This window comes from Spermophilus citellus, assembly GCF_964194105.1.
Source record: "Spermophilus citellus genome assembly, chromosome: 3".
NCBI lineage: Eukaryota > Metazoa > Chordata > Mammalia > Rodentia > Sciuridae > Spermophilus > Spermophilus citellus.
Genome location: NC_138184.1, coordinates 88,912,575 through 88,926,933, shown reverse-complemented (window position 1 = coordinate 88,926,933; position 14,359 = coordinate 88,912,575). Strand labels below are relative to the sequence as shown.

General features: G+C 52.7%; 1 protein-coding gene across 1 annotated transcript; it reads left to right on the top strand.

Moving 5' to 3' along the window:
• The first annotated feature begins 603 nt into the window (after positions 1 to 603).
• Positions 604 to 14,342, top strand: RHOF (ras homolog family member F, filopodia associated). Its single transcript, XM_081285232.1, has 5 exons — positions 604 to 1,182; positions 1,451 to 1,538; positions 9,751 to 9,860; positions 9,941 to 10,075; positions 11,179 to 14,342. Exons 1-5 carry the CDS (start codon positions 1,045 to 1,047, stop codon positions 11,341 to 11,343), a joined length of 636 nt encoding a protein of 211 aa, XP_081141358.1. The 5' UTR covers positions 604 to 1,044; the 3' UTR covers positions 11,344 to 14,342.
• The last annotated feature ends 17 nt before the right edge of the window (positions 14,343 to 14,359 follow it).

Here is a 14,359-nt window from a genome sequence, read left to right as displayed (position 1 = left end):
GTAGGGGACAGTTGGCCCACGGTAACACAGGGAAGGGATGGCCATGAGTGGTCTCAGCCAGCTAGCCTGATAGTACCTGCATTGTAGTAAGCTCTCAAACCAACAGTGGTTTTGGTTAGGGGATAGGAGGAGTCCTGAGGTGATGGATGTAAGGCTACTGGGCAGAACACTTAATAACATTTCTTGGTGAGACATTCATCCAAGTAGGTCTCCCTTGGCTTGCCCCTTCCCCCAGGATGTCTGGCTGGTTTCACGCCTCTGGCCCCTGCAAGAAGGAAGCTATTGGCCACACGTTTGGGTACTAACCCTCGAAAGCCTTTCACCTGCGGCCCACTCCAAAGCCTGGTCCCGACAGAGGGCGCCACGCTTCCTCCCTGCAGACCTAGGGAAGTGGGGGGACGTAGGTAACTGCCATTCCTCACCGATAGCCAGCAAGCGCACCAAGGTCCCCTGAGGGTCAGGGCCAGCCTAGGTGAGCAGACACGATTCCTGTGCCATAGCCTCCCGGCACCACCGTAGCTACATCTTCTAGGGAAACGGGCCAGGGGCTGATTTCAGCCATGCTACCTAGCCAGAGATGGGGGCTTTCCCCAGAGCTTGAAATTCTCGGGCTCCTAGAACCCGGCTGCTAGGGGTACAATCCTCCAATCAATAAGTTCCTGTCCGAGGGGGGCGGCCGAGATGGCCAATCAGAGGGTCCTCGCCAGAAAGGCGGAGCCTGCCAATCAGGGGTACGGGTAGTGGAGCGGCGGAAACGATCCAGCCTTGCCCGCTGGGGGCGCACCTTGACGCGCCGGGATGGGAGTGGGAACTGCGCTTACGATCCAGCACCCCGTTTCTCAGCTGCCTCAGTTTCCCTGGGAATTTGAAGTGACCTAGGGCTGGGACCCTGGTAGAAAGGAAACAAGCCGGAGGTGGGCTCGGGAGGCTGCCTGGTGGAGGTGGTGGTGGCTCGGGGGCGGGGCCTCCTTAGCCCCGCCCCCGCATCGACCGCTTAGCCGGCTTCGCCGGGCGCGCAGCCTCCAGTGCAGCTGGCTCCGGGCTATGGACACCCCCGGGGCCCCAGCCCCGACCGCGGCTCCGCGCCCGGGCAAGAAGGAGCTGAAGATCGTAATCGTGGGTGACGGCGGCTGCGGTAAGACGTCGCTGCTCATGGTGTACAGCCAGGGCTCCTTTCCCGAGGTGAGGCCCGCTGGTGGGTGGGAGGGGCTTGGGACCACTGGGGGTGAGGGACATTCTCAGACCGCGCCTAAGCCTCGACTCGGAGGTCCCGAGGTCCTGAGCCTTTAGAGGCGGCTGCCACTCCGGGTAATCCCATGGGAATTCCAGAGCCCAGGGGGCTGCGGAGCACTGAGCTGGATGGAGTGAGATTGGTAGGCAGTGGGGGTTCAGCCGGACCCTGGGCCCCCGCCGCACCCCCTAAAGACCACCCCTGCTCTTCCTCCTACAGCAGTACGCCCCGTCAGTGTTTGAGAAGTACACGGCCAGCGTGACAGTGGGCAACAAGGAGGTGACCCTGAACCTCTACGACACGGCCGGTAAGTGCCCCAAAGAGCACAGTTTGCTCTCCAGGGGTTTCCCCGCTGGGGCATCCCAGTCTGGCAGCCTCTGCCCAGCCTTGCTGCTCCATCAGACCAGGAGGCAATACAGGTCTGCTAGCTTCGAGGCCGAAACCACCAACCGAACCGTCCCACCTGTAAATGGAGGAGATTGGATGAGGTGAACTCCTGGGCCACCCTCCCATGTCTGTGTGAGAGCCCCCCTCCCCCCTGCCTGGCTTGTTTCTCTCCTGTGGTTCTAGAAAACGTGGGCAGCGCTTCTGCCTTCCATGGTTCCAGGATTTCATGCGTTACTTGCTGTGGTCTCTGAAGATTCTGTGGGCTGCGGATTTGAGTCCCCGGGGAGTCTCTGAGCTGCCTTTCTGAATCCTGTGATTCTAGGATACTCAGCTCCCCATCCAAGCTGGGTACTGGCATGCTGTGGCTGGCAGTTCTGTGTCTGTGTCCCTTGCTTCTGGGATTCCATGGACTGCAGTCCCTGGTTCTGGAAATCTGTAGCTATAGTTGACTTTGTGCTTTCCTGGTTTGTCTGGAGGAAAAACCAGACAGCTTAAGAAAATGAACTGAGGAAGAAAGAGGAGACCTCTAGGAAACATAGGCCCTAAATAAGGCTCTAACACCTGCAGCTCCTCACAGGGGGGTTTATGGTTTTCTGGCCAGAGGCATGAGAATTGAATTGGGGGAATGGGAGAAACACAGTGGGAAGACCCTGCTCACTTCTGGGTGACCTCAACGTTGGAGAGCAAAGGTTGGGATTCCCAGGTGGAACCTCACCCAGTTCTGTGACTCAGTCATCATTGACTTGGGTGGAACTGTGTCACCAAGTGTCCCTTCCCCTGCCTACCAAGCTTTGTACGTGTGAGGTGAAGTCTCTGACCCTCCTAGATGAAGCCTTAATCTAGACATTCGCCTTGGACAAAGGCTGTCCCTGGCCCAGACCTCTCCTCTATTCCTGCCATGAGCAGGCTTTGCTTGTAGGAGTGACCCACCCTTACAGTAGCCTCTGAAGATCCCTGCTTTTGGATGAGGGCCCTGCAGGGCTGCCTGCAGAGAAGAGCGGTGCCTCCAGGCCTAGGTGAGCTGGGAAAGCCAAAGGAACTCCCAAGGCAGGGTCCAGAGGGCAGTACAAATATGTCTGGGACACTTTTATTTTCACATTTCTTGTTCAGGAGTCAGGGATGGGCAGGGCTTTATGAGTGGAGTGCTGGGGGGAGGGGGAGAGAGCTTGCTTTCAACCTGAGGCTCTGGGAGAGGAGAGGGGAGTTTGCTCTCTCCCAATATGATGTGTGGCACTTCACACAGCAGCTGGCTCTGAGGAAGGTACATATTGTCACTGGGATTTAATTAAATCCTCCTGCCATTCAAGGCCCAGGACCCAGCCCAAGCCTGTGCTTTAGGATCCAAGGCCCAAGAGCTCTATGCTGGCCCCCAGGCCTGGCTGTACGGGGGACAGCCATCTTCCTGGCAAGACTCTTCCAAGCTGCAGAAAAGCAGTGCTCGGGTTTGTGCCCTCCATGAATGTGTGTGTGTGTATGTTGGGGGGGGGGGATCAGGGAGGTGTCCTCATAGTCAGCACAGTAGATCAAGGAGGGATTCTCAGTGGGGAAGGAATCTAGCTGCTCCCTGTGACCGGGGAAGCCCTGCTGGTGGGAGGAAACTCCCTGGTTGGTAAGCAATGCGGGGATGAGCCCGGGTCATTCCTCCTATGTATCAAGTGCTTGTCGTAGAGGCAACTCAGGAAATGACTGCGGAATGAATGAATAATACATCTGAATGTTGGCGGCCATTCAGCTCTGCTGTGGGGAGGGAGGATGGATACTGGGAGAACTGGGCAGAAAAGGCTGGCCAGGTGATCATCGAGAGGAAGGAGGAGGCTAAGGAGGGGAGGGAAATGGATGAATTAGAGATGAGTCTAGTAAATGTTGTAGAAAGTTCCAGAATGATGGGTTAGCCCTGGTGAGGGAGAGGGGCATCTTCCCCATCAGTGGTGACCAGAACTATGGGAATTGAGTGGCCCCAGGGTGGCTGAATTTCTCAACACACCCTACCAAGTGACAGCTGTGGGCGGTGCCAGGACCTTGCCCACAGTGCCCGCGTGCAAGGCCAGTCTGGCTGCCTGTCTCCATCCTGCGGAAGCAGTTACAGACACCCAGCGGTCTGACAGAGCACCCTCTGCTCAGAGGTGGAGAGAGGGTGGGGCCCAGAGCACCCATTGCTCTAGTAGCCTGGCCCCACCCTGACATCCTCAGAGGCAGGAAGCTGTGGTGAGGCCTGAAGGTTCCTGGGCAGGATGGCAAGGCGAGGAGGGGGCTGCGACACCAACTAGAGACTGCACTCTTGGGCCTGGGGATGGGATCCAGGGTGAAAGGGGCACAGAGTGGGTGGGGAGCCTGAGATGGGAACAATAGGAAAAGAGGGGAGCAAAAGAGCTGCTAAGACAAGGAATCAGAGGTGAGGGTGCTGTGGAGCCCTGGAGCCAGCCAAAGCTGGGGACCAGTCAGAACATGGTTCTGGCTGAGGATCCGGGCTGCCCCCAGCTACTCCCCTCCCTAGGGAGGAAATGCAGGTGGGAGGGCCCCAGCACAGCTAGTAGGAGTGGGTTCCTCCTCTTGCAGCTTCCCCTTCTCAGGCCGCCTACACCCCTCCCCTGTCCAACGCCCTGGACAGATCTGGGAACCACCTGCTCTGTGCATGTCCTCCAGCAGATTTGGGGACAACCACTGTAGCACAGTGACACTCTTTCTCTCCTCAACCCAGCTTTGGGCATTAAGGACTCCTGTCCCAGAAAGAGGGTTGCAGAGGCAGAGCTCCATCCCTTGCAGGAAATACCCCCAGGTTGGGTGAAAACCTCACTTCCGCCCTGCCCCACACTGACTGTAGGAAGAATGGGAGGCTTCAAGGGAGCTTGGGCCCAGAGACCTTTCCTCATGAGAAATAAATACATCCTTTTGCACAGGACACTGGGATGTTTTTAACCTCCAAGCCCATCATGGAGGCTAGGTGGCAGCTCTACATGGCTGAGCAAGTGACTTGGCCCCTGTAAGCCTTGGCATCATTGTGGGCAAAATGGGGAAGGGCAGTGGTATCACCTCATGTCTGGGAAGTCCCCTAACGCTATGGGTCTAAAGATTCCTGGGCTGGAACTCCACCCAGGCTCGTAACTTCCCTTGGAAGTTTCTATTTCCGTAGGAACCATCACAGCAGTCCCTCACCTCTGCCTGGCCTTGCATGGCATGCAGGCCTTTTACTTCCCAACTCAGGGCAGTATCACCCCCTTTCTCAGATAAAGAAATGAGGCCCAGGAAAGGAGGGTGCCGAGGTCCTGGGATGTGCATCTCAGTGCAGACTGGACATGCAGTCCACCCCTCCCAGGGAGGCAGGGGTCAGCAGTGCATAGAAGTGCCTCATCTACAGCCCTAGGCCTTCTGAGGGGCTCAGAGTAAATCCTAGGGAGAGCTAAACTGGTGAATTTAGGCCAGGAAGACACTCTGGAGGAGGTGCTAGGGTCTGGGCTGGCTGCTTGTCTCCTCCCAGAGTCCCTCTTTCTTGAGGTGACTGTGTCTGCAGCCACGTTTCCTCACCTGGTCAGGGCTGGAGTGTGTGGGTTGACACATGTTCCGTACCTTCTGGGGTGGGTTGAGAGAAAGGCACCTGTATAGTCCTCTATCGTTTATAAAGCTTACCATTAGCTGGGTGACTTTGGCAAGTCACTTCACTCTTTGTGCTTCAGTTTCTCTATTTGTAAAATGGGACAACGGAAGTGTCTACCTTGTAGGGTTGTGAGAAAGGCTGAGCTCATTCAGGGAAAGGACTTTGGATGGGATAAGTGTTCATGATGACTACTGTAGCTATTAACCACCCTTACGATTGCTGTCATTGAAGCATACCTGCTTTTCACATGGCCATTTTGCAGATGAGGAAACTGAGGGCCAGGAATTAATTCCTAGTGGGGAAGGTTGCCAGGGAGAGCTAGTGCTCTGAGTGGCCTGCAGGCAGCTGACCTGGGCTCTGGGGACTGAGCTGGTGCTCCAGTTCACAGGATGTCTCCCTCTGACCCTGACAGAGGCTGCCTCAGCCTTAACAGGAAGAGCTTTCTGTGCCTGGCTTACCCCCTGGGCCGCTGTGGAATTAGCACAGGCCAGGAAGCCAGATGCCCTTGTGAGCAGGCGCTGGAGGGCGTGTGGGGGCACAGCTCCCCCTTCGTTCCTGAAGTCACCAAACATTTATTGAGCTTACCTGTGTTTCAAGGAATGCCACAGTGAACAGTGCAGAGACAGCCTCCGTGCTCAGGAGCAGACAAACAGAAAAGAGAAAAGTACTGGCACATTAGGTAACCATTTGTGCTGTGAAGCAAAATAAAGCTTCTGTCACAGGCCAGACTGCCAAGGAGGCTGCTGTTTCAGGGCAGTCAGCAAAGGTCTCCTGGAGGAGCCAGGAAAGAAAGGGGGGAGCAAGCCAGGCTGCTACCTGTTGGAAGAGCCTTCTGGAAGAGGGGCCAGCCAGAGCAGCACCTGTGTAGGGGGCAGGCTGGGTGCGATTGTTCTCAGCCCTCGTGGTGAGACTTCCTCCTTCAGTCCCCAGCAGCCTGGCTGCCGCCCTCAACATCTCCACTGAGACCACTCCTTCTGTCACCGCAGTCTGTAATTGCTAAACACAGTGGGCACATCTCAGCCCTCATCTCTGTTGCCTTTGCCAAGAGCTGAACAACTTGAACACAGTAGTTAGCCAGTATTTCCTCGATGCCTCTGGGTGCCAGGAATTATTTTTAAAGACAGACATGGTCCCTGCCCTCGTGTACGCTCAGTCTACAGGGAGACGGTAAACAAGTTAGTTTCTAAGGACGGCGGTGGGGGTGTGCCCACAGAAGCCATCAGGAGCCTGGTAAGAGACAACCTTGAAAAGCAGGCTGAAGGAAGTCCAGTCAGAGCAGGTGGTGTTCAAGCCCAGGGTGAGTCTGCCCTGGAGAAAAGGGGAGGGGAGATGGCCAGAGTGTCCTGGGCCCCATATTATAATGGCTGGTTCCCTGATGCAGAATTTCTGGAACCCACTGTTAACATCTTAGAGGCCCAGAATGTTTTTGTTTTGTACTGGGGATTAGACCCAGTACAAAGGAGACCATTGAGCTACACCCCCAACCCTTTTTAATTTTTATTTTGAGGTAAGGTCTCGCTAAATTTTCTAGGCTGACCTGGAACTTGCAGTCCTCCTACCTTAGCCTCCATAGTTAACTGGCATGCACCACCGTACCCAGCTCCAGAGCCTGATTTTACATAATACAAAACCAGAAAGCATTCATTTGTATCAGCAGAAGGAATATTCCACTTGGAATTTCACAAACTGGGGTTGACTCCTGGCTCAGTCACAGATTCAGGGAGTTTGGGCACAACCCTTCTGTATCTTTCTAAGAAATGGGAAGATAGTCCTCCTTCTGAATCCGTGACCACCCACAGATTCCTAAATTCACTGATGCTCAAGTCTCTGGTATAAAACAGGGAAGTATTTGCATATAACCTATGCCCAACCTCCATGACTTTAAATAATCTCTAAATTAATTATAATACCTTAAATGATGTCAGTGCCTTGTAAATAGCTGTTATTGCTTAGGGAATAATGACAAGAAAACAAAATCTGTAAACATTCAATACAGATGCAATTTTTTCCCCTAGTTTCTAACTGAGGTTATTTCTGTGGATATGGGATCTGACATTGTGGAGGGCTGACTGTATTCATCGTTTTCCTATCATATGCAGTTGTAGTGTAAGGATTTCTTTATCACTTATAGACAGAAGCACTCTAGAAGCTAGGGGACATATAAGGTATTTTATGAAAGTAGAAGTAGAAAGTAGGCAGGAAACCTAAAAAAGGAAATAATATAGTCTGAATGTATGCCAAAAACATGCAATGAAGAAAAGTGGGGGGGGGGAAGCAATGAGGAAAGAACATTCCAGGCACTGGGGACAGTGAGCACAAAGGCTCTGAGGCACAAGGGCTTGGTGGGCTTGAGAAATGGAGCTGGTAGCCTGGAGTGAACTGCAGTGAGCAAGCAGGTGTAGAGGGAGACCAAGTTGGTGGACCATTGGGAGATGTTTAGATTTTGTACAAAGGACAGTAGGGAGCCATTGGAGGTGTTTCTTTTGTGGAGAGGTGAGCAGGATCTAATTGGTGCTTCAAGATCACTCCAACCGCGAGTTGGAGAATGGATTCATCAAGGGCTACGGGAGATCAGGGAAGAGATGGTGGTGGGGAAAAGAGGGGCGGGGCGGGGTGGGTCTCAGAACCAGCCGTCCAAAGGACTTTCTACAGTGGTAGGGGTACTCTATACCTGTGCTACCCATTGCTGTAGCCACTGTCCCCATGTGGCAGTCAGTTACTTGGAATGTAGCTAGTGCAACTGAGGAACTGAATTCTTAAATGCTAATTTGAGTCTAAATAGCCAGATGGAGCAGGCCATTGACTGCCCTCCAGGACAGCACAGGCCTAGAAAGACATGGACAGAGGTTAGGAGAGGGAACAGTTTGGAGACACATGTGGAGCAGTATGCTGGAGGTATGTCTCACAGGTAATCTCCAGCCTCCAGGTGGGGAGGGGTGATGGGTCTGAGCCTTCACCCCTTTCCCAGGGTTAGGGGAACTTTGGTTGAAGGACCCCGGGGACAATCCTGGCCTAATCATTGTCATAGCTGTGGCTTTTTGTCCACACTCTCATGACCCCCATGCACTGGGTGCGTTGGCTGGGGTCACTCCCATGAAGCAGGTTTTATTAAGACGTCTCTTCCAGGTGGGGAAACAGGCTCCCACGGGTGTCCAAAGTCAAGGTCACATAGAAAGTGAGAGGCAACTGGGATTTGAACTCCTGTCTGGTCTGTCTCTAGTGCCCGTGACCTTCTGACCTTCAGCTCTGTGGTGCAGTGAAACTGGCTGAGGGCCTTCAGGGTCCATGGATGGAGGGGGAGCCAGAAGAGAGAGTGACTGGGGGGACATGGCCTGGCTGTGCTCCACGCAGAGGCCACTTGTCCTAAGAGGACTTCAACAGGGAAGGAGTGGAGGGCAGACTAGTGTCATTAAGGCACTCCTACCTGCAGGGTGGGGTGATTCCTGGGCCTCCATGTCCTTGTTCAGTGGAAGGACATCACAGAGCCTTTCTGCAGAGGTGGCTGTGGGGGTTGCTCATGAGGCTTGAACTTCTCACTGTGGAAGTTTTAGAAGAATACCAAGGCATTGGGACTAAGGAAGATGTCCAATCCTGGCTAGCTCCTGGACTAGGAAAAAAATAAAGGACATCATTGGTGAATGGGCAAACTCTAACATGGCCTGGGGATTGGATCAGAGCCCAGGGTCTGCGTGGCTTCCTGGGTTTGACATTGCAGTGTGGCAGGTAAGAGAAGCCCCTGTTCTTAGGAAATCATTTCTCAGCTGTAAAGGGGTAAAGACTAGAATATCTGCAATTAGCTCTCACTGGTTCTGAGACAAAAGGTGTTTATATATATAAAAAGCAAGTGGGGTAAAACGTAAACACTGAATCTGAGTAGGGAGTGCTTTACACTCTTTGTTGCGATTTTTCTGTAAGTTGAAACTGTCAATATAAAAAGTTACCCCCCAAACTTTTAAGTAAAAGCCTAAGAATCCAGCCACGTGGAAGCCCAGCTTCTGGGTTCTGATCCCACTGTGGTCAGGGAGTGTGGGCACCAGGATTGTTCCCTGTTCCCAGGTGGGCCTGATGTACAGCTGAGATGATGGAAGCTGCAGGGCCAAGAAGGGCTGCTTGCTGCTTTTTCCAGCAATTCCCCACCTCCTGGCATCTGTGGGCATGGGCAGGAGGAATCCAGCCAATCATGGCAGGACCAAGGAGACTAAAGGCTGAAGCCCACTCAGGCTCTGGGCCTTGAGGACCCTCCTGGGCCCCCATGGGTCTGAATTTAGTGGTGGGGGCCCCAGAGTTCGAGCATTTACCCCGAGCATCAGGCAGGGGAAGTGCACTCAAGGTCTGCAGAGTTACTAGCAGTTTTTCCAACACTTAACCTGCCATCACCTGGCTCTGAGCAGTGCATGGGCTTGTTTTCATGCAATCTACTGCCCCATTCTATAGAAAACTGAGGCCCAGAGGGCACCCCCACTCCACTCATGGAAGCCTAGACAAGGGGGCTCCAGCAGACAGAGATATGTGCCTATCTGATGCCACCCTCTGGTTTCAGGGCAGGAAGACTACGACCGGCTGCGGCCCCTCTCCTACCAGAACACCCACCTTGTGCTCATCTGCTATGATGTCATGAACCCCACCAGCTATGACAATGTTCTCATCAAGGTGAGGTCCCCAGCCTGCCTTTGGGATTAAGGGCCATGGAATCAGGACAGCCCCTGATACTCTGCCTCCTCCTTCCACAGTGGTTCCCTGAGGTCACACATTTCTGCCGAGGGACCCCCATGGTGCTCATCGGCTGCAAGACAGACCTGAGAAAGGATAAGGAGCAGCTGCGGAAGCTCCGGGCGGCCCAGCTGGAGCCCATCACCTACACACAGGTGGGCCAGGACCTCAACCCCACCCACAGCCATAAGCCAAGGTCTCTCCAGTGCTGCCTGCCTCAGCCCTTTCCAAGGAGGTCAGGGTGCCAGCAAAAGAGACTTCTGAAAACACCCCCACCATGGCACATAACCACGGTAGAAAGACCTCCAGACTTTTGAGCTCTGTAACTGGGGTGCCTCAGTGGCCTTTCTGGGAGCTGAAGCAAGCAGGATTCTAAGAATAATTTTAAAGCTGATAGCTTATGGATCTGAGCGCTTGACATTATTTCCCTCATTTGATTCTTACATTTCTGAGACGGGTCCTAATAACCTCCCTCAGTTCACAGGGGAGAAACTGAGGCCCAGGGAGGTTCAACAACTTGCCCATGGTTTCAGGTTCAGCAACCTGAAAGTGGAGTCAGGATCCAATCCCAGTCACTGAGGACCAAGAGTCTGCCCTATCAACTCCATCCTGCCCTGTACCCAGGGCATCTAGGAGTGCAGTCCTCATTTGAAATTGGGTGTCCTCTGGAGCCTCTGAGAGTCACAGCAAACCCAAGCCTTGCAGTTTTAGGGCTGAGGCATGTGAAAATAGTTAGAATAAAAGGAACACAAAAAGAATTTAATAAAGAAACTTTAATAAAAGGAATAAGCTTAATAATGACTAATTTATTTTTAAAATAATTTGTTTTGTTTGTTTTTAACTCAAAAAACTCAGTGGCTTACATTGTGCTGTCAGAGAAGAGAAGGGAGACAGGTGTCTAGGAGGAGGTAGTCTCTGTCTTGGAGCCACCCACCTTTCCTCACGGGCTGGGAAACACCACCCCAGCCCCAGTTCTTAGCATTCAGCCCGCTCTCCCTGGAGCTGGAGAGAGGCTGGGGTGGAGGCCAACACAGGACTTCTACCAGGGGTGGTAGTCAGTGTGGGGATACCAGAGAGCCCTAAAGTCCATCCACACACACTGGTGAGGACTGGTCCTAGGATGGAGAAGGGACAGGAGTCCCAGCCAAGGCCTCTACCTCTGAAGAGTGCCCAGAGCCAGCCCCCAGCCTGTGAATCTCTAACAAGGTATCAGGAGGCCCCAGGCTCCTCATCTAATAATGCCTCCTCCCCCACTCAGGGCCTGAGTGCTTGCGAGCAGATCCGAGCTGCGCGCTACCTGGAGTGTTCTGCCAAGTTCCGGGAGAATGTGGAAGACGTCTTTCGAGAAGCCGCCAAGGTGGCCCTCAGTGCTCTGAAGAAAGCACAGCGGCGGAAACAACGCCGGGTATGCCTGCTGCTGTGACACGGGCACAGGCCTCAAGACAGGACTAATAGGGTCAGGGACCCAGGCCTAGACCACTCCTAGGATTCTACCCCGACCCTAGCCCTGTGGCACCTGGGACCTCAGGCTGCACTCTTAGAACATTCTGGAACTCTCTCCTTTCTGTGAACTTACCTTCGGGTTCACAGAGAGTGTAGCAGTGATTGAGGGAGCCGGATACATGTCCTTCTACCCTGGAACCAGCTTTTGTTCCCAAGACTCAGGAGGGCCCTATCATGGTCTCCCCCTTGTGTGTCCCCCTTTGCACACCCAATTCATGCTTAAAACGTAGGACTTCATGTGAGTACATGGGGATTTGGCACCACTCCACACGGTGCCCCTCAAACTTGCTGCTTCCATGTCACCCTCCTCCCTGGCCTCCCAAGATAGGTATGGCTGCATCCTCCAGCCTCTTCCTTCTTTCCCCCAGATCTTCGGGGCCACCACAGGGCCAGGGCCTGTCAGGAGAACACAGGCAACAGCCCTGGAAGTGAGGCTGGCACTAGACCCTCCCTCTTCCTCTTCCTCCTCCTCTGTCCCACACAGCGGAACTCGGCCTTTAGATTGGGCACCATCATGTGTGCCCAGGGGGGGAAAAAGTGATCTCTCAAAAGGTCAGATGCCCTGGGTCACCCCCCTGACCCCTATTCCAGGTCTTACCTCTGGACCCTACTCACACCCCACCAGGGACTTGGGGTGGAAAGTGCCTGGGGAGACCTCTGTTCTCTCCTGAGATTGTCTCCCATCTTCAGGGGCCCAGGAGGGGGCCATTTAAATTGGCTTTCCACATGCCCCTCACAGCCTGCTTGTATCAGGATGTGGAGCTCCGAACTGCCCATCCCAGTCTCCTTCAAGGACTGACATCAAAACCCCTGTCCACGCAGGCCCATAGCCTGCCTGTGTCCCTGCCAGCCAGCTGCCTATACCCTGAACCTTTCAGAAGGTCTGGGATTGGGCGTCCAGGACTTTTTAAACAAGTGCCCAGTGGCTCTAATGCCTGAGACAGCTGTGTGGTTGTGAGTGAACCTAAGAGTCAGTGTTGCCCGAGATGGTACCATGATTTTGGCCGGCATCTGTTCTCCCTAGTGCTGCCTGCCTCAGTCCCTTCCAGGGAAGTCAGGGTGCCAGTGAAAGAGACTTCTGAAAACCACCCCACCAGGTTCCCCAAGGCCCTGCTGTCCCCTGGGGAGTCATCCAAGGACCTCTCGTTCTCACAGAATCCAAGGCCTTATGGACAAATGATGGTTTAGGGTGGAGGTCGGCAAACTATGGCTGCAGGCCACATGTGGCTACCACCTATTTTTGTAAATAAAGTTTTATTGGCATCGCCAAACCCACTTTTGTATGCACTGGCTCCTTTTACTCTACAACTTTAGACTAGTCGCCAGAGAGGCCAAGTAAAAAATTTATTGTCTGGCCTTTGATAAGAGTTTTCTAACTCCCAGCTGGGCAAACTTGGGTGCCTACAAAGGGCTGAACAGAGATCCAAACAAGGGGAGTAGGGCAGGGGTAAAGGGAACGGCGGGACTGCCAAACCAGAGAGCCGGTGCCTGATCTCACCTTGTGGGAATGCTGTTGGATCTTTTCTTTTGTGTGTGTGTGTGGGGTGGGTACTGGGGATTGATCTGAGGGGCTTTCTACCACTGAGCTACATCCCCAGCCCTTTTCTTTTTTCCCTTGGTACCAGGGATTGAATTCGGGGGCACTCAACCACTGAGCCACATCTACAGCACTTTTTTGTATTTTATTTAGAGACAGGGTCTCAACTGAGCTGCTTAGCACCTCACTGTTGCCCAGCTGCCAACCTTTTTTTTTTTTTTTTTAAGACACTTTCTTGCTATAGTTACCCAGGCTGGTTTTGAACTTGTGATCTTCCTGTCTCAACCTCCTGAGTGCCTGGGATTATAGGTGTGCACCACAGAGTCCAGCTCTTTCCATTTTTCTAGAGAAGTAGAAATCTGGATTTTAATATGAAATCTCACTGTGGGGAGGGCATTGTTTTTTTAAATGTAACTAATTAAAAGAATTTAAAACCCCTTTGAGCAGGGCACAGGGACAGACACCTGTAATCCCAGCTACTTGGGAGGCTAAGGCAGGAGTATCACAAGTTTGAGGCCAACCTGGGCAACTTTGCCAGACCCTGACATAAAGTAAAAAATAAAAAGGGCTGGGGATGGCTATCCTACTCCTCAGTTCATACTCAAAGGACTTAAAATTAGCATACCACAGGGACACAGCCACATCAATGTTTATAGCAGCTCAATTCACAATAGCTAAACTATGGAACCAACCTAGATGCCCTTCAACAGATGAATGGATAAAGAAAATGGAGTACATATGGAATATTACTCAGCCTTAAAGAAGAATGAAATTATGGCATTTTCAGGTAAATGGATGGAACTAGAGAATATCATCCTAAGTGAAAAAAGCCAATTCCAAAAAAACAAAGTCTGAATGTTTTCTCTGATAAGCAGATGCCGATCCATGGGAGAGGGGGAGAATGAAGGAACTTTGTATTATGAAGACGGGAGTGAGGGTAGGGGTAGGGCTGGGACAGATGATATACAATGAGACAGACATTATTACCCTGCATACAGGTATCATTACACTACTGGTGTGACAGAGGAAGGAAAATTTGTGTTCCCTTTGTGTACAAGGTGTAAAAATGCATTCTACTGTCATGTACAACTAATTAGAACAAATTTAAATTTTTTTAAAAAAGGCAGGGCTGGGGATGTAGCTCTGTGGTAGAGTGCTACCCTAGAATGTGTGAGGAACTGGATTCAACCCTTTACACACACAGACACAAGACAGACAAACCTCTGAAAGCCAATGGAAGCATGTCTGTGGGTACCAGCTATGTGGTCTGGTCTGGTGGATGTGTAGGGAAATGGTCAAAGGCAGCTGAAGCCTGTGCATAGGTGGGCAGGCGCAGGCACTGAACTGAATCTGCTGGCTTCTTCACCCTCCCCACTACAGATCTGGCCGGGTACCCATA

Coding starts and splice junctions, on each gene's coding strand:
- RHOF (XM_081285232.1), top strand. CDS start 1,045: ATGGACACCCCCGGGGCCCCAGCCCCGACCGCGGCTCCGCGCCCGGGC. Junction 1,539..9,750: donor GAACCTCTACGACACGGCCG/GTAAGTGCCCCA, acceptor CTCTGGTTTCAG/GGCAGGAAGACTACGACCGG. Junction 10,076..11,178: donor AGCCCATCACCTACACACAG/GTGGGCCAGGAC, acceptor TCCCCCACTCAG/GGCCTGAGTGCTTGCGAGCA.